The following is a 23,476-nucleotide window of genomic DNA, read 5'->3' on the forward strand; positions in this document are numbered from 1 at the left end:
TGAAAATAGAGCAAAAGGACCGCTAGTCTTTAATTTTATTTATTTTCTGCTGTGTTTTACTTGCATCTATTTGAAACACAAAAAAATATATATATATATTTTATGTGCTGGAATGTGCAGAAAATAAGTTTAAATATTAAACAAATTTCTTCCAGTCAGAGAATGTTGCATATAATTAAATGTTTGCTTGATGCATAAAGTTAAAAGATTAAAACTAATAAAACAAGTTTTAAAAAGGGACTTTTCCATTTGATTACATTTTGTATGATGGATTATGCAGAAAAAGTAGAATTAGGCTGAAAGATCTATCGCTTTATCACCTATTCAGGTTGTAAATTGTGTTTTTAAAAAGTAACTAAGTACCTGAGTAATTAATTACTTTTGAAAATCAGTTATCAGTAAAGTAACGGGATTACTTTTTGGGGAAGTAATCGGTAATTAGTTACTGATTACGTTTTTCAAGTAACTTGACCAACACTGATCAGCACCATAAATCAAAAGGGAGGCAGGGATGAACTGAGCCTCCACCAGCCTGGGGACTGAAGCAGGGACCAGCTGGGCCTCAGCCACCCTCACAGGAGGAACTGTAACAGGTGAAGGAGAGGGCTGGACCCGAGCCACCCTGGGCCCAGGAACGGGAGGAGGAGAGAGAAGCTCAGGAGCAGTCATAGAAGCAGGAGTGTTAACACTGGCAATGTCTGAATAAACTGGCTGTGGAGCCACGCAGTCTAGGGGTGAAACAACACCAAAAACAGTCTCAAAATTCACAGGTTGAGGAGTGATACAGTCCAGGGGGGAAACAAAGCCAGCAGCAGTTTGCAGTTGAGTCTCAGATGGAGTAACTGTCTTATTAATCTCAGAACCAGTCTTTACATAATTCACAAGTAAAGAAACATGATATGAACCGTATTTTTTGGACCATAAAGCCAGCAGCAGTTGACTGGATACTTTCTTTCACACACGGGATGAAGCAGTATCAGATACAGAAGGATTATTCTGAACTGTGAGTCATGCAAAGCTGCTCATTTAGAGTCTGGACGTGCAGTTCAGGGCAGATGCTGGTGCACTCCCCCCTTAATACAAGATAAAGTCTTTATGTTTGGGGTGGGCATTCACTTCCTTTGAGGGTCGAAAGTCAACGAGGACCTAAATGTGTAAATCCTGTTTACGAGGAGGACCCACAGCGCTTTGTCTCCTGTGAGAGGGAAACTTCAGCCTCTGCTGCCTGAGGGTCTGCTGCATGGACCTCACCGCATTTCATCAACATATCCTCTGATTGGTCCTTCACTTCAGTCTGAAGATCTGTCACCCAGTCAGTTTCTGTCTGGGTGAGCACCACTTCCTCTCCCCACCAGCTGCTTCAGTCACTCAGCTTATTCAGCAGCATGAGTGTGTGTGTGTTTTCATGTGTGAGCCCTCCCTCCCATCCCCCTTCCTCACACACGCCTGCCAGTGTGTGTGAGTCAGTGGAGAAAATTAAACTCTGTGTGTGTGTAGTGTGTGTGTGTTGTCCTTGCGGCAGATTTTGATTCAGTGCGGCGGGAAGAGGAGCGAGCGAGGACGCAATTGGCGAGGATCGGAGCTGAGGGGATTGCAGCGTTTTGGGGTTAAAGGTGAGTGCGTGCTTCTCTCAGTTTGTCCCTGTTAGCATAAAAATGGCTCTGACCCGATTCAGACCCGGTCTGCGGGTTTTAGGTGATCAGGGTTATTTGCTAATCATCGGTTTTCTGCTGAGGGATGAAGGAGGCATCAGAGGCAGCGTTTTGGTTCACAGTGATTTGGGGCTGTTTAGACTGATGATCCACCTCAGGTTTTAAATCTGAGCAAATCCCCTGGTTGTTAGTCAATAAAGTCCAGTAAGGCGATGCTGGTGCAGATCTCTGTGTGAGTCTTTGTCATTCGCTGATATTTCCCATATGAAGCGGGAGACGGAGACAGCATGCCTCCTCTCAGTAATCAGGGAATGTAAAATCTGCAAGTTCCAGAGCTGCACGGTCTGAGCTTCGCTCTGTAGACTGATGACAGCAAAGATGCTCAGACATGTAAAGAAGTACCTGACAGTCTGTTTCTTTCATAGCCATCTCCGTCATGGAGGAGCCCAGGAGGCTCTCTTTCCCACTGGTTCTTCCTAAACCAGCTCCTGCTCAAACTGTACGGTTGACTCGCAGGGGTTAGAAGTTCATAGGTCACGATGCAGGGTCTCACACTATACAACCCGATGCTCTGATGCGACCCGAGTGCTCACACTGTGCGTCCATAAAATGAAGGTTATAACAGAAATTCTGTCGCTCGCTCTCCCTCTCTGTCTTTCACTCACACAGACACGCACACCACCATCATCAACTTTGTTAAATTGCTAATGAAAAACATTGACCAGGCAGCTGTGATTGAGCAGCAATGTAGATCCAACTATTTTCACGGTTGTTGTGGTCGTGATAATTTTGTGAGGCCACATCGAAAAGGCTCGGATGAGCTTGCCATAGTTCTACAAGTTGTACCTCCATCGCTTGTGTCCAGATCACACGCTGCACAGCCGTGCTGCGCCGTCTTTTTCGCTGACATTTGTGTTTGCGCGTGCGCAGTGTGAGAAACTGCGGTGACACCCTCACAACGGTCGCGAGGATTTCAAACAGGTTTGAAATCCTCACGACCAAGCGATTGATGATCGGGAGCTGGTCGTGAGGTGTCAATCGCTTCTCGTTACCCCACGTATACTACACGATGCACGACGCACGATGAAGGCCAAAATCGGGCCGATCGCCAAAACGGTCGCACGACTCAAAAATCGGCTCAAAATGGGCCAAAAATCGCACAGTGTCTGCCCAGCATTAGACATTCACATTACTCACACTCTCATAACACATTCATATAGGACCTTGGGGGTGGGCACACTACACGGAATCCAAAAGACCATCAGGGTGTACAACCTCACACCTGGCGTCATTGCCCACCTCTCAATTTTAAATACACGTATACATTGAGGGCTATCAGGAGGGGCTATGCGTTTACCTGCTGCTCTCTGGCAGGTAGCTCCATGCCCTCCTGGGTTTTAAATGCACCTTAGAACACACATGCATCAACACTACATATGAGCAGGCGGAGGGAGGTTTGGCGTCTTCACACACCCCCGTTCTCTGTTGCCTTTTGGGGCGGGGGGGCTGGGAGGAGGAGTTAGCCGTCCGATTGGGGTCTGGAATGTCGGGCCTCCCTGCTGCTGTGTAGTCGGGGTGGTCTGCATCTCTCCACCCCAGGGAAAAGGGTAACACTACCTGGGTCTGGTTGCAGTTTCCCCCTCCAGCGGAAAGGGTACCTAGACCTGGGGCTTAGAAGTACGCTTGGGGAGTGTGATTGTGTGTAAAGTGTCTTTTTGTCTGTCTCCACGTTGGGTGAGTGTGGAGTAAGTGCATATTAGGGCTGGGTATCGTCACTGATTTCTAGAATCGATTCCGATTCACAAGGTCCCGAATCGATTCGATCCACGATTCGATTCGATTCGATTCAATTTTGAATCAGTCCGAAATATTATTATATGAACCATAATATATATAAAATTATGATAATTCACCTTGTATATTCAAGGTTCAAGGTTCTTTATTTGTCACATGCATAGTTATACAAGTATAACACACAGTGAAATGTAGCCTGACACGCTCCTCGACATGTGCAAAAAATTGGGGGGGGGGGGGGTGTAGAGGAAGAACATTATATATATATATATATATATAGTATATACATTGGGTGAATGTGCAGTAGTAGCAGCAAGCAGGTGAATTCTGTACATTAATATGAATAGACATCTGACTATTTTACAGAATAGACAATATAAACATATTTAAAATTAAAGGAATTTGAAATGTACATTGTGCCTTGGTTTAGTGTCTGGAAGAGTCCTGTCTCAGTCAATTATAGATGATGTGAGAGGGCGGGTGTGTGTGTTTAGAGCACGGATGGCTTGGGGATAGAAGCTCCTCTTGAGTCTCTCTGTCCTTGCCCGGATGATGCGGAACCTTCTACCAGATTGCAGAAGTTGGAACAGTTTGTTGCCAGGATGGGACAGGTCCTTCAGTATCTGCGCTGCTCTAGTCCGGCATCTCCTGGTGTAGGTGTCCTGAAGCGGGGGGAGAGCAATCCTGCAGCAGCGTTCTGCTGTACAGATCACTCTCTGGAGAGCTTTTTGGTCCTTCACACAGCTGTTCCCAAACCACGATGTCATGTTCTGTGTGAGGATGCTCTCCACAGCGCCTGTATAGAAAATCCTGAGGATCTTTGGAGAGACCCTGAACTTCCTCAGTTGTCGTAGGTGATACAGGCGCTGCCTAGCCTTTTTGGTCTGGACCTGAATGTGGGCAGCCCATGTCAGGTCTGAGGAGATGTGGACACCAAGATACTTGAAGGACTGCACCCTCTCCACTGGAGCTCCATTGATGATAATGGGCTTGTAGTCTCTGTGCTGACTCCTTCTGAAGTCCACCACCAGCTCCTTGGTCTTGCTGACGTTCAGCTGGAGGTGGTTGTCCTGGCACCACGATGCCAGATTCTTCACTTCATCCATGTAGGCCGTCTCATCGTTGTTGGAGATGGCACCCAACACCACTGTGTCGTCAGCAAACTTCACAATGGTGTTGGAGCCATGGGTGGCCACACAGTCTGAAGTGTAGAGGGAGTAGAGCAGTGGCGAGAGGACACATCCCTGAGGTGCTCCTGTGTTGATGGTGATGCTGTTGGAGAAGCACCTGCCCACCCTCACCACCTGAGTTCTGCCAGTGAGGAAGTCCAACACCCATGCACACAGACGGCTGTTAAGTCCCAGATCCCTGAGCTTTGTGAACAGTCTGCAGGGCACTATTGTGTTAAACGCTGAACTGTAATCAACAAACAGCATTCGCACATAGTTACCCTGTTTCTTGTCCACATGGCTGAGAGTGGTGTGTAGGACGTGGGCGATGGCATCCTCTGTGGATCTGTTGGATCTGTAGGCGAACTGCATCTGTGTATGTACTGTACTGTCAAAAGAACCCTCTAAGCCTTGTGAATGAATTACATAAATTTCAAAATTAAGAACAGATACTAAAGCAGTTAAATAATGTAATTTTTAATTAACATTAGTATATATTTTTTTTCATACATACCTTTCAAGTGGATCAGGGATCCAGTGCAAATAGAACACATCTTTTGTAAACATCAGTAAAACCTCAGAGAAATAGTTTTGCTGTTAGTGTCTCACACAGCTTTTCTGAAATCCACTATTGTGTTTTGGAGACACACAGGATAACACAGCGTGTACAAGTGAACTGACAGAAACTGACTGATCAGAAAATGAAAAACTGCCTTTTAAAATACTTCAAAAAATGAAAACATACTGAACAGTATTGTAAAACCTCTGTGAAACTAATGCAATTTAGCCTTATTTATAACTACCCTCTCACTTCTTTGAGACTGTAAGGTTTTTCTGCAAGAAGAGAAGCTGGTCTACATGTTGTGGAGTCAGGCAGCTCCTTTGTGCGGTAACAATGTCACCAGCAGTTGAAAACACTCGTTCAGAAGGAACACTGGTCCCAGGTATGGAAAGATACTGCTTTGCTTGTAGAGCCAAGAGAGGATACTCCCTTTCATGGTCCCTCCACCAGATCAAAGGATCTTCAGAAAGTGCAACAGGCTCAACGTCCCTGTATCGATTCACTTCTTCCTTTGCCTTCTGAGTTGGTGTTTTCTGTGGTGCTGTGGTTTTTGTTGAGTAGGCTGGCCCAAGGAGAAAAATTAATGCAGAGTCCTTTGACCTCTTAATTGGAGGGGCATAATCCACTTCATCAACACCACCAAGAGAGATGTCAGGGACAGTTTCCTCAGATGTGTCACCATCAGACTGTCGCTGTAGAAAAATGAAAACTTAATTAATAAAGAAATTACTATTTATATTCTAACTAGAGTAGTGCAAAAAAAACCAATAATTTTTTGTTTTTGTTTCTGTAACTCACAATAGCTGTGTCCACGTTCTCCAAACCTGCTGCTTCCAACACCAACTGAGAGAATGTGTTGTTACAGGTCTCTTTGGACAAGAATGGCAGGGCCTTAAAGCGAGGATCTAATGCTGATGCAATGTACAGCTTGTCCTTTAGGGCCACATATCTTGAAAAGAGATTTTGCACATTTAACTCAGTTTATTATGTTGGATATACATGTGCATGGTTACATACACTCATGCAAGATCAGAAACATTAATATACGACTTTGTTTCCATAATTTATATATAAACATCTATAGATAGATAGATATAAAATCAAAAGGCCTATTACTAGACAAGAGGGCTTAACTAACATTTTTATAATATATATATTTTTTCACTATAATAAGAATTTTCATGTAATACATGCATCCATACAGTTACACTCATTCATGGCATATACACACAATTCATAAACATACCTTGACTTCAAGTTGTTGTATACAGCAATCTTGAGGTCTTTAATCAGTGAGGAGTCGTGAGAGACACTGATCATCTTCTCCAGCAGCTGTGCATGCAGAGGTGCAATGATGGAAAGGGTCGGGGACTTTTCTTCAGACATAACCAGTGTGGCTGCTTTCAGCGGCTTCAAAGCTTTCACTATATCTTCTCCATCAGTTATGTCAGCCTCTGTAAGACTACAGAGATTACTGTCACTTCTCACTTCAGGTGAGAGTAGAGCTGCAGAGATTGCTGGTTGTTGCTCTAGGAAGCGTTCCAGCATCTCCAATGTGCTGTTCCATCTGGTCACCCCATCAGTCACCAGCTTATGGGCAGGTAGATTCAGTATCTTTTGCTTCTCTTTAAGCTTGCGACTTGCAACAGTGCTGCGATGAAAAAAGGATGCTATGCGTCTCACTCGGCCAAGCAGCTGAGCAACAGCTGGAACTTTCAGTCCTGCTTGTGAAGCTAAATTGAGTGTGTGGGCAAAACAACCAATGTGCAACCAGCCCGTTATTTCCACAGCTCGCACCATATTTGCAGCATTGTCAGTTACGATGACTGGATTTTTGTTTGTAAGCTCCCATTCTTCGATTGCTTTGAACATAATTTCAGATAAATTAGCTGCTGTGTGGCTTGCTTCAGTGGTTCTTGTCTGTAAGACATGAGACACGAGTCTCCACTCCTGGTCGATATGGTGTGAGGTGATAGTCAGGTAGTTATCTGTTGCTCTGGATGTCCAGCTGTCACAGGTTATAGCGACTCTCTCTGCTGACTTTTTTTTTTTTTTTTTTTTTTCTAAATGACATCAGAAACAGCAGTATGCGACATTACGTGATGGCAGAGCTTCAGTTCATCCTTTGTCATTTTTTTTTTTTTTTTTTTTAATAAATAGGACAGGGGGAATGAATGAGAGAAATAGGAGGAGAGAAAGAAAGAAAACCAAAGGGGAGAAGAGACGGTGAGAAGGGGGGGGAAGAGAGAGAAAAAAAAAAAAAAAAACTCCTGGGTCACCTGTATGGAGAAAGAAAAAACAAACAAACAGAGGAGACAGCAAACAACAAAGAGCAACGTAATAATAGAGAAAACAAAGCACCATCACAATAAACTAGCTAGTCATAGATATCAATAGTTACTAAATAATAAACGATATTGTGCAGCACGCAAGATAGACAGCGCACAATGTGCTTTGAGGCAGCAGCCAAGAAAGCTGTAGTCCGCGTCTGTGAATACCCGTGTGTACACCTGTGTGCATACCTGTGTGGATCAGCATGCTTGCATTCCAAAGGTTTCTCCATGTAACGATCTGCTAGGGAGTGTGGGGAGCCACAGCCCCGTCCTCCAGGGCATGAAGCAGGTATGGAGGAGATCAAGACTCCAGACATCCAGAGGCCCCCAGAACACAAGAGACCAAGGAAGACCAACAGAGGGGCAGCCGCGCCACTGTCCCAGTAAGAGCTGAGGAGAGTCCCAGATGAGGGCTCACTCAGCAGCCGCGGAGCAGAAGCCAGGGGGAGTTGCAGTGACGCGCCCGTGAGCTCCGCCGGCAGCCAGCTGTGCCTGAGTGACCGAGCCCCAGGCCGAGAGGCCGGGGGCACCCCACCTCCGGAGTGGCCCGAGCGAGCCCCAGGCTCCAGGCCCCGATAAGCGGCCGCCAAGGAGTGAGCTGGTGTGTACCCGGACGCCCACCCCCAGACACAAAGAACCACCAACGCACCGACACCTGAGGGAGTCCGCCACTGGCAGGGGAAGTGGTGGTGGGTGGAGATAGGCCTCCAAACCTTGGAGGGCCTGAGATGTCCCCAGAGAGGTGGCGTCTGATACCCAACCTGACATATAGACACAGACATACAGGCACACACAGACACAAACATCCATTCCCACCCTCATGCTCTCATCGGCACTTACTCCACACTCAACCAACATGGAGACAGACATAAAGAGACGCTGTACACACAATCACACTCCCCAAGCGTACTCTACAAACCGGGTCTAGGTACCCTTGCCCCTGGAGGGGGGAATTGCACCCAGACCCAGGTGGTGTTACCCTTTTCCCTGCGGTGGGGAGAGGCAGACCACCCCGACTCCGCAGCAGCAGGGAGGCCCCACACCCCAGACCGCAGTCGGACGGCCAACTCCTCCTCCTAGCCCTCCCGCTCCAGCAGGCCGCAGAGAATGGGGGTGGGAGAAGACTCCAAACCTCCCTCCACCCGCTCATTGTAGTGTTGATGCATATGTGTTCTAAGGTGCAATTAAAACCCAGGAGGGCATGGAGCTACCTGCCAAGGAGCAGCAGGTAAGCGCATAGTCCCTCCTGCTAGCCCTCAATGACTAAGTGTATTTAAAATTGAGAGGTGGGCAACGACGTCAGGGGTGAGGTATACACCCTGATGGTAATTTGGACTCCGTGATTGTGCCCACCCCCAAGATCCTATATGTATGTGTAATGAGAGTGTGAATAATGTGAATGTCTAAGTTGTGGGATAAAATTGAGGCAGAGGCAGCCAGAAGGGGACAGAGGGGGGGGGTAGCCTCCTCTGCACCCTGGTGACATACCCCTACTCCAAGGCCCTGCATGTGTGGGTGGTTGTGGAGGAGCGGGAAGAGGGAGGCAGCTGGAGATGGGGAGGGAAGGAAGGGAGGGGCAGGTAGCCCCTCCCTGGGGCCAGCTCCCCCGCTGACCCCAGTAGGCACTCCCACCCTTCGCGACCCGCCAGGGAAAGGGGGCCCAGGCCCATCAGACCGGGGCCCAGTGCAGTAGCGCCCCCCGGCTCCACAGAGCCCTGGACAGTCCACCTAACCCCACCACAGAGAAAACTGCACCCACCCCACCATCCATTCATCTTCCAGACTACATGAGACAATAGACGCCCAGGCTGAGATCTTCCTCCACCTCTCCTGTGTCTCCCCCTCCTGCAGAGAGTTCCTGAGGAGAGGAAAGCTCCTGCAAGGTGTGACAATCTCCCCCACCAGTTGAAGAGCCCCCCAGGCGGCTCGACGCACCGGCGGCACCCCGCGCCAGGGATGGGCCCCCATGCACCCACCCGCCCACAACCCCGGCGACACACAAACCAGGACCCAAGGCCCCGAGGCCCGGCCCGGGCCCCAGCCCAGAGACAGAGCGCCCCCAGAACCTCACGCCCATCCCGGACCCACCCAGGGGCAGCCAGGCTACCAGGTCAGTAACCCACGTCCGTCAGCACAGACCCTCCCCTAGCTCCGCTGCACGCAGCCACGAGGAAACAGTCACCCGAGAGCCAAAAGAGCCCCCACCCGGACATGACCGCTACCCCCGGGTTGAGCCCCCCAAGGAAGATGCCTCCGGGGAACCCCCCGACGCCCTAAGCCTGTCCCTACCGCCACACCAATCACAACAGTGAAGGCGGGACCAAACTATGACCCCCCACCCCCACTAGGTGATGAAGCTGATCAAAGGAGCCCAGAGCAATTGATCTGATGTGGTGGCAGAGGCTGTATCAAGACTAATGTAATCTAATAGATAATTTCTATATTGGTTAGAATTAAGATTGTTTTTATTTTTCCAGTTCATGAGGACAGTTTTCTTGGCTATGCATAGGGCAGTGAAAACCATATGGGCTATATTCTTTTCTGAAGTAACATTATCTAAGCTGCCTAACAAACACACTAAGGGGGAAGTTGGAATGTTACATTTCAGACACTTTGATAAGTCTTCACATATCTCGCGCCAAAACTTCTGCACTGGTGGACAGAACCAAAGAGCGTGAGTGTAATTGTCTGGTGTATTGCCTTGACAGTGTGAGCAGTTGTTGGAAGATGTAAAGCCCATCTTGAACATCCGATGACCTGTATAGTGCACTCTATGTAGTATTTTGTATTGTATTAATTGCAGACTGGGATTTTTAATCAATTTAAAGATTTTTAAGCATACCTGAGACCAGAAGTTTTGGTCTAAGCTGACTGATAAATCTGCTTCCCACTTTGCAATAGGAAGGGATATTGATTCATCTAATTTAGAAAGTGTTCTGTATATTTTAGATAATAATTTGGGGGATTTAAGAGTAAGGAAATATGCCGCACTTGGTGGTGTTTGTAATTCAACTTGACTGAGGTTAAATTTCTTTTTTACTATGGATTTAATTTGTTGATATTCTAAAAATCTTTTCTTGTTGATCCCATATTGTGCAACTAGTCTGTCAAATGGAATAAATTCTGTTCCCTCTAATATATGTTCTAAGTATTTAATTCCTTTACAACTCCATTCTGGGAAATTAATCATATTATTGTTTTGTAATATGTCAGGGTTGTTCCAGATAGGTGTACGTTTACATGGGATTAATGAAGACTCCGTTATTTTTAGAAACTCCCACCATGCTGTCAGAGAGAAGCTGATGTTGATACTTTTAAAGCATTCATGTCTTTTGATGTTTGAGCTAATAAATGGTAGGTCTGAAATCTCTAGATCCTTGCATAGTGCCTGTTCAACATCTAGCCAGGGCTCATCTAAGGTGGTATGTTTTGACCATTCTGAGATGAACTGAAGCCTGTTGGCTAAGAAGTATTGTTGAAAATTAGGCAGATCTAATCCTCCTCTATCCTTGGTTCTTTGTAGCGTTTTTAAGCTGATACGCGGGGGTTTATCTTTCCAAAGGAATTTGGAAATATATGAATCCAGAGATCTGAACCAATCTTGTGATGGTTTGTTAGGGATCATCAAAAATAAGTAATTTATTTTTGGCAAGATCATCATTTTTATAGTGGCGACCCTTCCCATGAGTGATATGGGTAAAGATTTCCATCTAGTCAGATCGCCTTCTACTTTCTTTAGAAGTGGGATGTGGTTTAATTTAGTTAAGTCTGAAAGCTTAGGAGAAACATTAATACCTAAATATTTAATATTTCCGGATTGCAGTGGGGCAGAGGAAGAATTATGGAAGGAGCAGTTAATGGGGAGAACTGTAGATTTTGGCCAGTTAATTGAATAATCTGAAACTCTTGAAAACCAGTTTATTAGAGTAATTACCTCAGAGAAGTTGGTTTGTGTGTTTTGCAGAAAAAGCAACACATCATCCGCATAGAGACTGATTTTATGTTCTATGTTCTTACATTTTATGCCCTTAATTGTTGTAGCCTGTCTAAATGCTGCTGCTAGAGGTTCGATAAAAATTGCAAAAAGTGAAGGGGAGAGTGGGCATCCCTGTCTGGTGCCCCTCAGGAGACAGAAGCTGGAGGATGTCTGGTCATTTGTTCTGATACGAGCTGTTGGGGAATTGTATAATATTCTTATCCAGTTTATGAAAGAGTTTCCAAAACCAAATTTGTGTAAAATTGCGAATAAAAATTTCCAGTTAACTCTATCAAATGCTTTTTCTGCATCTAGAGATAATATTATGGTTTCGATGTTTTTATTGTATGAGTAGTCTATTAAATTAAGTAATCTACGAGTGTTTGTTGAGGAGTGCCGACCTTTTATGAAACCAGTTTGGTCAGGATGAATTAAGAGGGGGGTTATTTTCTCTAATCTCTTTGAGAGAGCTTTGCAGATTATTTTAAGGTCTACATTTAAAAGAGAAATTGGACGATAGCTTGAGGGAAATAAGGGGTCTTTGCCTGGTTTTAGCAGGAGACTAATGTTGGCAGAATTCATATTTGGTGGTAGTCTGCCATTTTCCTCGATTTCCTGCAACATTCTGTGGAATACTGGTGCCAGAATTGTCCAGAATTCTTTGTAGAATTCTGCAGGGAAGCCGTCTGGGCCTGGAGCCTTATTATTGGGCATACTTATCAGGGTTTCCTGGAGTTCACTTGGCGTCAGTGGCGAATCCAGTTCCATTGCTTGACTGTCTAGTAATTTTGGAAGAGTTACGTTGTCAAGAAACAGATCAATTTCATTTTTAGATGGGTTTATTTGTGGTGAGTATAAAGTTTCATAGAAATCCCTAAAAATGTTGTTTATTCTTCCAGGGTCATATATTGTGTTCCCCGATAGATCTTTAGCAGCACATATAGTTGTTTTTTCTTTATTTATTTTTAACTGGTTAGCTAGAAATCGACCTGATTTGTTACTGTGTTCAAAATTCTACAAGCGAAGTCTTTGTATAAGGAATTGTGTTTTTTTATTAATAGTTTCATTTAATTCTAGTTTTGTCTTGCGTATTTTGTTCAATGTTTCCTGATCTTGGTCGCACGCGTAGGCTTCTTCTAGTGATTTGATGTTTTTTTCTAATTCCTGAATATTTTTGTTTTCTTCTTTCTTTTTGTGTGATGAGAAAGAAATTATTTTACCTCTCATCACAGCTTTCCCTGCTTCCCATAGAACAGAAGCAGATATTCCGGGAGTGTCATTAAAGTCCAAATATGAAGTCCATTCCTTTTTAAAATATTTAATAAAGTCTTCATCTTTAAGCAATGATGTATTAAATCTCCAGTTTTTACTTGGCGTAGTATTATTCTTGTGTATTAGTGTTAAAGATACAGGAGCATGATCGCTGACAGCTATAGGATGAATCTCAGTGTCTGAAATGTCACTCAGCAGTGAGCTGCTGACCAGAAAATAATCCAGACGAGAGTAAGAGTGATGAACATGCGAGAAAAAAGTATATTCCTTACTGTTGGGGTGAAGGGAGCGCCATGCATCGCGAAGGCCAAAGTCGCTCATATACTGTTTGATTATATTTGTGGATTGCCAATTGCGCTGAGTTCCTGTTGTATTGAGCCTATCCATTTCTTCATTTAGTCCAAGGTTGAGGTCACCGCCAAGAATGAGTGTGCATTCGAGGTGTTCAGAGAGTGCACTAAAAAAAAAAAATCCGTGGAAGAATGAGGGTTCATCAACATTTGGACCATATATACTTACAATACATAGTTTTTTGTTCAATATTGATAGCTCTCTGCTGACTTGAGTGAGGCTGTAACATCGTGTTTCACTTTTTCATACATGTTTGGGATTACCACTTCACTCAAATGTTTGCGTGTTGGTAAAACATAGCGTGGTTCTAGCGTATTAATGAGGTTTTGGAAGCCATCATTTTCAACAACGCTGTACGGACGTATATCTTTACATATGAAAGTTGCCACAGACTGGGTTATTTTTTGGGCACGTGGAGAAGTGGATGCCAACTTCACTGCAAATGCCTTTTCGAGTGAGCGTTGCTTGGTGTCGGCCGTTTTTGCTAGCGGGATATCTGGATGATGCCTCGTTAAATGATTTCTGAGATTTGTGGTATTTCCACAGTGCTTTACCTCCATTTTGCACATCTTACATACGGCTTTGCTTTTGTCCGGCTCTTCACTGTCTTCACAGTTCTTAAATCCAAAGTGTTGCCAGACATCTGCCTTTAGGCTCGGTGGCACATTCCCGGGAGTAGCCATGATGGTTCATGCGTCCAGGTCACTTAACTCTCGCGTGACTTCCTCATGTTAACCGCTTGCAAGTTTCATACGCGGCAAACTACATATGTATAAAAAAAATCGATTTCAGGATTTAATGAATCGATATCGTTTTATTCCAGTTAGAATCGATTTTAATCGATGAATCGATTTTTTAAACCCACCCCTAGTGCATATGAGAGCATGAGGGTGGGAATGGATGTTTGTATCTGTGTGTGCCTGTTTGTCTGTGTCTATATGTCAGGTTGGGTATCAGACGCCACCTCTCTAGGGTCATCTCAGGCCCTCCATGGTATGGAGGCCTATCTCCCCCCACCACTTCCCCTGCCAGTGGCAGACACCCTCAGACATCGGGGCATTAGTGGTTCTTTGTGTCCGGGGATGGGCGTCCAGGTACACATCGGCTCACTCCTGGTGGCTGCTTGTCGGAGCCTGGAGCCTGGGGTTCGCTCGGGCCACTTTGGGGGTTGGATGCCCCCAGTCTCTCGGCCTGGGGCTCGGTCACACTGGCACAGCTGGCTGCCGGCGAAGCTCATGGGCACGTCACTGCAACCCTCCCTGGCTTCTGCCCCGCAGCTGCTGAGTGACCCCTCATCTGGGGCTCTCCTCAGCTCTTTCTGGGATAGTGGCGCGACTGCCCCTCTGTTGGTCTTCCTTGGTCTCTTGTGCTCTGAGGGCCTCTGGATGTCTGGAGTCTTGATCTCCTCCATGCCTGCTTCATGCCCTGGAGGACAGATCATTACATGAAGGAACCTTTTAAATACAAGTGCGCTCATGCTACAGTGAGGAGGGAGGAGGTGGATCGTCTGGCTGAGTGGTGCGACACAAACAACCTGCTGCTTAACACCGAGAAGACCAAGGAGCTCATCGTGGACTACAGGAGGAATGCTGACCCACATCCACCCATCTACATTAAGGGGACGGCTGTGGAGCGTCTGAGCAGCTTCAAGTTCCTGGGAGTCCACATCTCCGAGGATCTCATCTGGACGACGAACTGCTCCAAGCTGGTCAAGGAGGCTCACCAGCGCCTCTTCTTCTTGAGGACTCTGAGGAAGAATCACCTGTCCTCAGACATCCTGGTGAACTTCTATCGTTGCACCATCGAGAGCATCCTGACCAACTGTATAACAGTCTGGTACAGGAACTGCTCTGCCTCGGACCAGAAGGCGTTACAGAGGGTCGTAAAAACTGCCCAGCGCATCGCCGGAGCACCACTTCCTGCCGTAAAGGACATCTACAGGAAGCGGTATCTGAAAAGGGCTGGGAAAATCATCAAAGACCCCAGTCACCCATCACATGGACTCTTCACCCTCCTGCCCTCTGGGAGGCGCTACAGGAGCCTCCGGACTAAGACCACCAGGTACCGGAACAGCTTCTTCCCCACAGCTGTCAGACTCCTGAACTCTGCCTTCTGACATCTGACCCACGTTAACACATGGACTGGACATACACACTGTCACTACCCGATCCGTACCGGAAACCCGATCCGTACCCCGCATGCGCAAATCTTACGTCACTTCCTCTCTTTGCCAACATTGCAACATTCAATATATTTTAATGATACGGTTAGCGCCCAGTTAGCTCCTAGCATTTCTCAACAGCTCTGCCTCCTTTTCGACTGCCCGGGACATTTAAACAATGGATAATCCGTATACAAACAAATTCATGCTTTTCTCCTCAACAGAGAGCGTTCCCCGATTGAACAACAGCGCCGTAAAATAAGAAGAATGGCGCCTAATTACAGACTTAATAATATTGACTTAGCAATGTGTCATGTGAAGATTCATCAGCCAGATTAAGTGTTTACTGACAATTGACAGTGATGGCGGACATCAACATCAAAATTCCAACAATCCTCTCCTCACAGACAAGCATAAACACACTCGACTATCGCTAAATCAAATTTAACACGCATTTGAAATCACGCTAATTCAGTTTATAATAGGGTTCGTTCGCTCGGTCAGCAGGTGGCGGTATCCTCGTACACCGGGGAGTAAACTGCCATTAAACGAACAGAAGAAGAAGAAAACATCTGCACATGCGCGGTACGGATCGGGTAGACCCGATTTGTACGGTCTGACTTTACACATGTGCAGTAAGGATCGGAGAGTCCTGATCCGTAACTATCTTTTTATTTTTCGTTTTTGTCTACATTGTACTGAAATGCTTCATTATTGCAAACATTTTAAGATATACTTATTATTCTTAACATCTTAACAGATACTCTGACCCATAACTATCGTAAAACGCTACGACCGGAAGTAGACATCTTTCGCCCATGCGGGGTACCGATCGGGTTTTCCGGTACGGATAGGGTAGCGACACACACACCCACAACTACCTACACACACACACACAATGGACAATTGTACCCTCAAACACACAATAATAACATGGACTGAACCAATCATATTTATATCCTGTTCATAGCCTGTACATAGCTTGTACTCACTACAGCCTGTACATATAGTTATGGCATATTCATAACATACTTCATACCGTGTACATATTACATACCATAATAGACCCATTTCTGTAATATACTTACATATCTATATTATTGCTAATATATATTTTGTAATATATCTATATCATGGCTAAAGCACTTCTGGATGGATGCAAACTGCATTTCGTTGCCCTGTACCTGTGATATGTGCAATGACAATAAAGTTGAATTCTATTCTATTCTATGCTCACAGGTGTACACACGGGTGCTCACACACACAAACTACACCCTTTTTGGCTGCTACCTCAAAGCACACTGTGCGCTGTCGATATTACGTGCTGCACAGTACTGTTTAATATTTAGTATCTACTGTTATATTCCCATAGATCATCGTGATGTTGTTTATTAAATTGCTCTTTTTTTTTTCTTCTGCTTGTTTTCTCTTTTTTCTTTCTCAACAGGTGATCCAGGTAATTGATATATGTCTTTTTTGTCTGCTTATTTTGTTGTTGGTTTTTTTTTTGGGGGGGGGGTTGCCCTTTATACCCGTCCCTCTTCCCCGCTGTTTTTCTTTCTCCCCTTTCTTTTCCCCAGTCAAGTCTGTCCCGTATTTAGCAAGTGAAAATAAAATAATATAAACAATAAAAGGTGAATCAAATAGACCATTAGACCACAAGGCTGGGATGGTCCATTTGGTGAAGTAAATCCGTTGGGCATCTTTCTTCACCTTTAGACAATAATTCTGATGGCAAAAGAGCCAAACGGGACAGGCAAAAAAATAAAAAATATAAATTAATAATAACAATAACAATAATAATACCGTATTTCCCGGACTACAAAGCGCACCTGAATATTTGCCGCACAAGCTAAAATCAGGGGAAAATCCTGTTTTGTACATACATTAGCCGCACCTGACTAAAAGCCGCAGGTGTTTCAATGTTGACTTATCGTATGTAAGAGAATATGCACAAAGGGAATTGTCAGGAAAGAGATGGCTGTTTGGAGACACACCCCTTTTATTAATATTTTGAAAAACAAGTTATGGGTACATATTTGCATAACTTTTTAGGTATATGTACAAGTAGCGGTAATTACAAGTACGAAACATGTACTGTGCTTCATAAATGAGTAACAAATGTAGTACATAACAATAACCTACAGCACACCAGAAAAATAGATTCAGACTACCTTTTAGGCTCAGGTGCAGTGACACGGCTTTAACAAGAAGAAAAGTCAGTCATTCACCACCATCTTCCTGCGCACTAAAACCACCAAAGTCCTCTTCTCCAGTGTCGGATACGAACAGGCTCAGGATGGCTACGTCATCCACTCTCAGCTTCTTTCCTTCGTTGTCACTTACAAAACCAAAGAAATCCTCGTTGTCAGTGTCAGAGTCGAACACCCTCAGAAGGGCCGTGGTGTCCTCCTCTCCATCATGCAGCAGTCCAGCCCTTCGAAATCCGTTGGTGATCATGGATGTTTTCACACTTTTCCACGCTGTCAGATTCCACCGGTGGAGTTGAGCATAACTTGCTTTTCACAAGTTTATCGCCGCTCGTCATCCACGACTCGTGCTGAACACGTAGCGTTACTTTGAAGTTTGTTTTTCGCGCTACTTGTACAGCACTATGTTGCCTGGCGGATGGACACGTGACCAACATACCACTCTTGAACCCCGATACTGTGTGTCTGATCACATTAGTGATGGGATTTCCGGCTCTTTTTAGAGATCCGGCTCTTTTTAGAGATCCGGCTCTTTCGGTTCGGCTCACTAAAAAGAGCCGGCTCTTTCGGCTCCGAACCGGCTCTTCAAGTTGTTTTGTTGCTTTAATTAATTTATTATTAACAATAATATAAAATTATGCACAAAAGGAATTACTAACGTAAAAAAAAGTGGTTTTATTTGTATATGTTTATATATAAATATATGCGGTGGCCCCTAGAGACAAAACACGTACAAACTCCAAAACACATTTCTAGCATGAACTGAACTTCCAAATCAGAGCTACTAGATCACTTAAATTACACAATTGAAAGCATGTGTGTATTGTTTGTGTATTTATACACAGGCACTCATATATATTCAAATAATTTTAAAAAAAAAAGTTCATTTACCTGTTACTACCACACACCAAATCCGGTCGTTGGTACTTGCTGGCTTGTGTAGCCACTAGGTAACAAAAGCTCAACACTGCGCCCAGCATCCTGGAGCACTTCTGTTATCTTTTGTACGTGTTTTGAGTTTTTATGTGCTTCTGAGTTTTTTGTACGTGTTTTGGAGTTTGTACGTGCTTCAGAGTTCATACGTGATTTGAAGTTTGTATGTGCTTTGTCTGTAGGGGCCACTGTAAATATACTTTTATTTTTTCACTCAACATAAAATGTAATAAATAAATCATATAATACAAAAATCAACTATTCACATTTCAACTTTTAACTATTTAAATTTTCAGCTTTTTCCTTTTACAAATTTAAAGTGAAAACAACACAAAACACTGCAAACCACAACACAATCAAATATAAATTATAATATGAAAACAAAAAGAAGATGCATATTCTCTGTCATATGGGCCTGCATGAATAAACTTTCTGAATCCTTTATCATCTGCAACCGAAAATAGTTGTGGATGATTACTATACCTTTCTAATGTGACGTTGTTGTCCCTGGCTCTCTTTCTCTCTCTCTCCCTCTGGCTCTGTTCCTGTGCTACTGAGTGTAACTACCGCCCCTCCCCCCTCTGCCCAGCATAAAGCACAAGGCTCAGGTGCGAAGTGAAGCGGAAAAAAAGTGCGAGAGAGAGAGAGAGGGGGAGAGAAAGAAAAAAAAAAACCCACGTGACGGCTCGCGATAAGGAGCCGGCTCGCGTCGTTCACGTCAAAGACCCGGCTCTAAGAGCCATTTCGTTCGCGAACGACCCATCACTAGATCACATGCCCTTCCGCCAGGCAACGTAGTGCCGTACAACAGCGGAACAAACAAAACAAATCGTCTTACGATATGACAAAAATCATGGACAATCCATAGAATAGCCGCACCTGACTAAAAGCCGCAGGGTTCAAAGCTTGTGCAAAAAGTAACGGCTTATAGCCCGACAATTACGGTAATAATAATAATGATAAGCAGTGAATAAATGCAGAGAGGTGTATACAGTCACAGTGACAAGCTTTGATTTAAAGTGACAACACAAAGAAGCAAAAAGAAAAAGGCTGAACGTAAAGCTGCAGCAGGTACTGTAAGTGTTTTAGCATCCTGCACCCTCTCAGTGGCTTCTTATCATCTGCTTTTCATTATGCCTGTTCTGTTGCTTAGGACTGCTAAATAACGGCTTATTGTCACTGTCCTAATGAAATGAGGGCTCATAAAACATAATGAAATCAGGCTTTATGGGCGAGCAGAGCTGAGCTGTGGAACCACAACAAGGGAGCAGGAGAGATATGAACTGTGTTCCATAAGAGATGAATGTAGAGCATGCAAAAGTGGAGGTGAAACACGACACGGGGAGGAGGAGGAGCAGGGTGAAGGCATGGGTGAATGGTGGCTCTGTGAGGCCGATGAGCTGCTGGATTGTGCATTGTTCAGCCTCCCAGCAGCCAACACAACCACTGCTCAGTCATTCAGCATGAGCGCAGATCCACCTTTATAATCAGAGGTCAGAAGTCAGCCATGCTCTGATGCTGCTGCAGCACATCACTATCACTTTTTCAGCGTTCCTCCCACTCTGATGTTTTTATATACTCAAAATAAATGAAAACAATGTGTTATAATGGGAGTATGTGTGTTATAATTGGAGTATGTGTGTTATAATGGGAGCATATGGGTTTTAATGGGGAACCAGGAGAACCCTCAGACTTTGCGGTTAAAGAAACATCTGATATCAGGCGTAAAACCCTAATTTTCTGTCTCCCCTCCACCTGCTCTGACCAAAGCTGCCTCCAGCCGGCATGGACAGCATGTTTCTGCACATCGAAGAGGTGATCGACGTATCGAGCCGTCTCCTGAGCCTGCCGGACCAGAAGCAGCTTCAGCCTGGAAAACCTGACTTCCTGCAGAGTCTCTGTAAGTGACCTGAAACCAGACCTTTACTTTGACGTGTCACCCTCACAGTTTCAGTCTTTCTGTCGTTCTAAACAGGAAGTCAAACAGGAAGTGGTTGTTGTTTGTTCTTTTTGTTTAAAGCGCATTTATAAATTCATAAATTTACAGATGAAGTAGTGTGATTAAGCTCAGGTGAGCTCCTGAATCACACAGGTATCACTTCCTTGTTCCTGGGAAGCTCCAGACTCTTCTTCACAGACCAGTTCAGCATGTAAAGTCTACCTTAAAAAATCTCATCTGTCATGAGATGGTTAGAATAAATGATCGAGTTTCAATCATCGATTTTTCTCTGATCCTCACAGTGTCAACTGTGTCAAACAAGTCCACGAACATTTGGGTTGATGTCTCGCAGCAAGTTACTTTCACGTTTGCTGGCGTTGAACTCTGAACTGTGTTATCAAACAAGTGGGTTTATTTACAACACCGCTGATTTCTACATACAGTGAATCAGGAAGAAGAGGGGTCCAGGGCTGGGAAAAAGGGGAGCGTATGCTCAGTCCAAATCCAGAGTCCACACCGTGCTCAATCTCACTCACACTCAACTGGGAAGGGTCCAGAGAAGACAGGAAGTCCAGGAAGGTCTATATAAGGGAGATGGAGACAGACGTCAGAGCAACACTCGGGAAGATCAGCAAGAGACTAAGCCGGGCTACACTAACACTACCAAGGGACACCAAGGGCCTGAAGTATGCTCAGTGTTATTCAGCCATGATGAGCCACAGTGCATGGGTGTGAAGATCAGATGACCACTGGAAGTCAGGCACCACACCCCAGGACAGCCACTGGTGGATCATGACAGTTACACCTCGACCAGATGCTGTTGAATGGAAGCACAGCAGTGGAGTGGGGCAAGTGGGAGGTCTAATCAGGCACAGTGATACTTCCACAGTTCACAATAATCATTCTGTACGTCATCCTGGTGCTCCTCCTATAAGACAAATGTCTTCTGATTGGCTGCACCTCACAAACAGCAGGTGGGTATCTCCTCTGAACCTTTGGCTCCTACTGACCTGTAAGAGCACAGTTGGTTTATGTAACGCAGCAGTGTGAGGAATTTGATGCCCTGGAAAGATTCTTCTATGTTTTGGAAAACGGCATCCTGGAGCTACTGGAGAACGTGAAAACGTACCTGCAGCACCTGCAGGTAAACTCATGCACACACTTTGTCCTGTCTATTCACTGCAAAGCTTTACTGGACTTTAGTGACTAAACATTAAAACTGAATAAACTCATTTGTAAAACATGACTTTGTGTCTGTGATTTTGCCTGCACAGGTCAGCAGCAGTCACTCTTTACGGCTTTAATAAAGGTTTCAGGCTGTGACTCAAGGTCAGCCTCTGCAGCAGCATATCACTACAGACATGCAGTCAGGAGTTTGAGTCTCTGTCAGGAGGCCACACATGTGTTTGTGTGTGGTTGGTCTGCGGGGCTTCCTGTCTGCTGCACGGAGGACTTGGACTTGGACTGGACGGAGAAAAGGCACCGATCTGCTACAAGGAGATCACTACGGCACTCTGATTAACTCTGAGAGCAGTGCTGTGGTCTTTACAGGTGCAGGAAGTGCTGCATCCTGTCGGCTCGTGTCCAGTTACGAGGACAGAAACAGCACTAGTTAAACTCTCACTGTATCACCTGTGTGTGGCAGGAGATTTAAAGATTACATCACAGACTTTTGTCTTTGCAAACAGCTTCTGAATAGCGGACGGCCTGCATCCTCCATCCCGCCTCCAATCTCCTCTTCACACGCTCAGAACATTATCATAGGTCAGAAACAGGCTGCCACGGCTCTGAGCGCATGTAGAGGTGGACATGCATATTTTGCCCCCCGTGAAAGGATGATGCAGTGGACGACGGTCTGCTGATGTCGGTCTGTTCTTTATTCCTTCTTCCAGAAGAAGAGGATGAGGTGATCCACCAGTTGCCCTGCGTTCTCTGGGACCTCTGGATGGGCCCGAGGAATCTGATCAGAAAGAGACTCGACAAGCTTCTCAACTACAAAGTGATCAAAGGGAAACCCAACCTGAGCTACAAGGAGCAGGCTGTGGCCAATGCGTACAGGTGGGAGCTGGTTTCTGATGGTTGGAGCTGTGACTGGTGTGACCTCCTTTACCCCGCCTCTCCTCCTGACAGGATGTTGAACACACTGCTCCTGAAAGAGCTCCCTCAGTTTAATGGGCTGGCTCTGCAGATCAGGAGCATGTTCGGGTCGTTCAGCTGTCTGCACAGAGATCTCGCCGCAGACATGGAGCAGCTGTTTCACTGCTTCGCTCAGCAGGTGACGTCCTTACAGATAGGCTAATGAACAAAAACATGTTGGCTATCTGTGCTCATCTTCCACATGTCTCCCTGCAGCTTACTCACAGCAGCCTCTCTCCTGGTGCATTCTGGAAGTGGGCAGAGTCTTCAGTGCTGGAAGGAGCAAGAAGGCTGAGAGAATTTATGTGATTTACAGAATCACCTCAGGGCGCTTTATACTGTAAGCTACAGACCACTATGGGCAAGTACTTGGCGACAGTGGAAAGGAAAAACTCCCTTTGAACAGGAAGAAACCTCGAGGTTCAGGGAGGGGCAGCCAACTCTGCGACATGTTGGAGGTGAGGAAGACAGGACAAAAACACGCTGTGGGAGAGAGTCAGAGATTATCAATTAATGATTTGATGCAGAGAGGTCTATTAATATATTTAGCTTTAGCAAAAAGGAACGTTTGAAGCCTAATCTTAAAAGTACAGGGTAGGCCATTTATATGGATACACCGTAATAAAATGGGAATGGTTGGTGATATTAAAGTCCTGTTTGTGGCACATTAGTATATGTGAGGGGGCAAACTCCTCAAGATGGGTGGTGACCGTGGTGGCCATTTAGAAGTCTGCCATCTTGGATACAACTTTTGTTTTTTCAATAGGAAGAGGGCCATGTGACACATCAAACTTATTGGTAATGTCACAAGAAAAACAATGGTGTGCTTGGTTTCAACGTAACTTTATTCTTTCATGAGTTATTTACAAGTTTCTGACCACTTATAAAATGTGTTCAATTGTGTTGGATTGTCAATGCAACCCTCTTCTCCCACTCTTCACACACTGATAGCAACACCGCAGGAGAAATGCCAGCACAGGCATCCAGT

The 23,476-nt window shown here is 45.1% G+C and overlaps 1 protein-coding gene and 1 long non-coding RNA gene across 5 annotated transcripts in view; one reads left to right on the forward strand and one right to left on the reverse strand.

Annotated features, from left to right (window-relative positions):
• Positions 1-646: 646 nt before the first annotated feature.
• The window catches only part of LOC120740710, a 28,398-nt gene continuing 5,568 nt past the window's right edge, over positions 647-23,476 (forward strand). For 3 of the 4 annotated variants that reach the window (XR_005697453.1, XR_005697454.1, XR_005697456.1), the window contains exons 1-3: positions 647-1,613; positions 20,184-22,627; positions 22,705-22,946. This is a non-coding gene — a long non-coding RNA (uncharacterized LOC120740710). The remainder of the gene's footprint in view (positions 1,614-20,183; positions 22,628-22,704; positions 22,947-23,476) is intronic. The other variant, XR_005697455.1, reaches the window with a different exon arrangement.
• LOC120740709 (E3 SUMO-protein ligase ZBED1-like) lies at positions 6,292-13,926 on the reverse strand. Its single transcript, XM_040043199.1, has 2 exons — positions 13,320-13,926; positions 6,292-7,218 (listed from the first exon to the last, which is right to left on the reverse strand). The coding sequence occupies exons 1-2, from the start codon at positions 13,790-13,792 to the stop codon at positions 6,357-6,359; spliced, it is 1,335 nt and encodes a 444-aa protein (XP_039899133.1). The 5' UTR covers positions 13,793-13,926; the 3' UTR covers positions 6,292-6,356.

This window comes from Simochromis diagramma, unplaced genomic scaffold, assembly GCF_900408965.1.
Source record: "Simochromis diagramma unplaced genomic scaffold, fSimDia1.1 OVJJ01000433.1, whole genome shotgun sequence".
In the NCBI taxonomy this organism is placed as follows: Eukaryota; Metazoa; Chordata; class Actinopteri; order Cichliformes; family Cichlidae; genus Simochromis; species Simochromis diagramma.

Coding starts and splice junctions, on each gene's coding strand:
- LOC120740709 (XM_040043199.1), bottom strand. CDS start 13,792: ATGGCTACTCCCGGGAATGTGCCACCGAGCCTAAAGGCAGATGTCTGG. Junction 7,219..13,319: donor GATGTTACAGCCTCACTCAA/GTCAGCAGAGAG, acceptor AAAAAAAAAAAA/GTCAGCAGAGAGAGTCGCTA.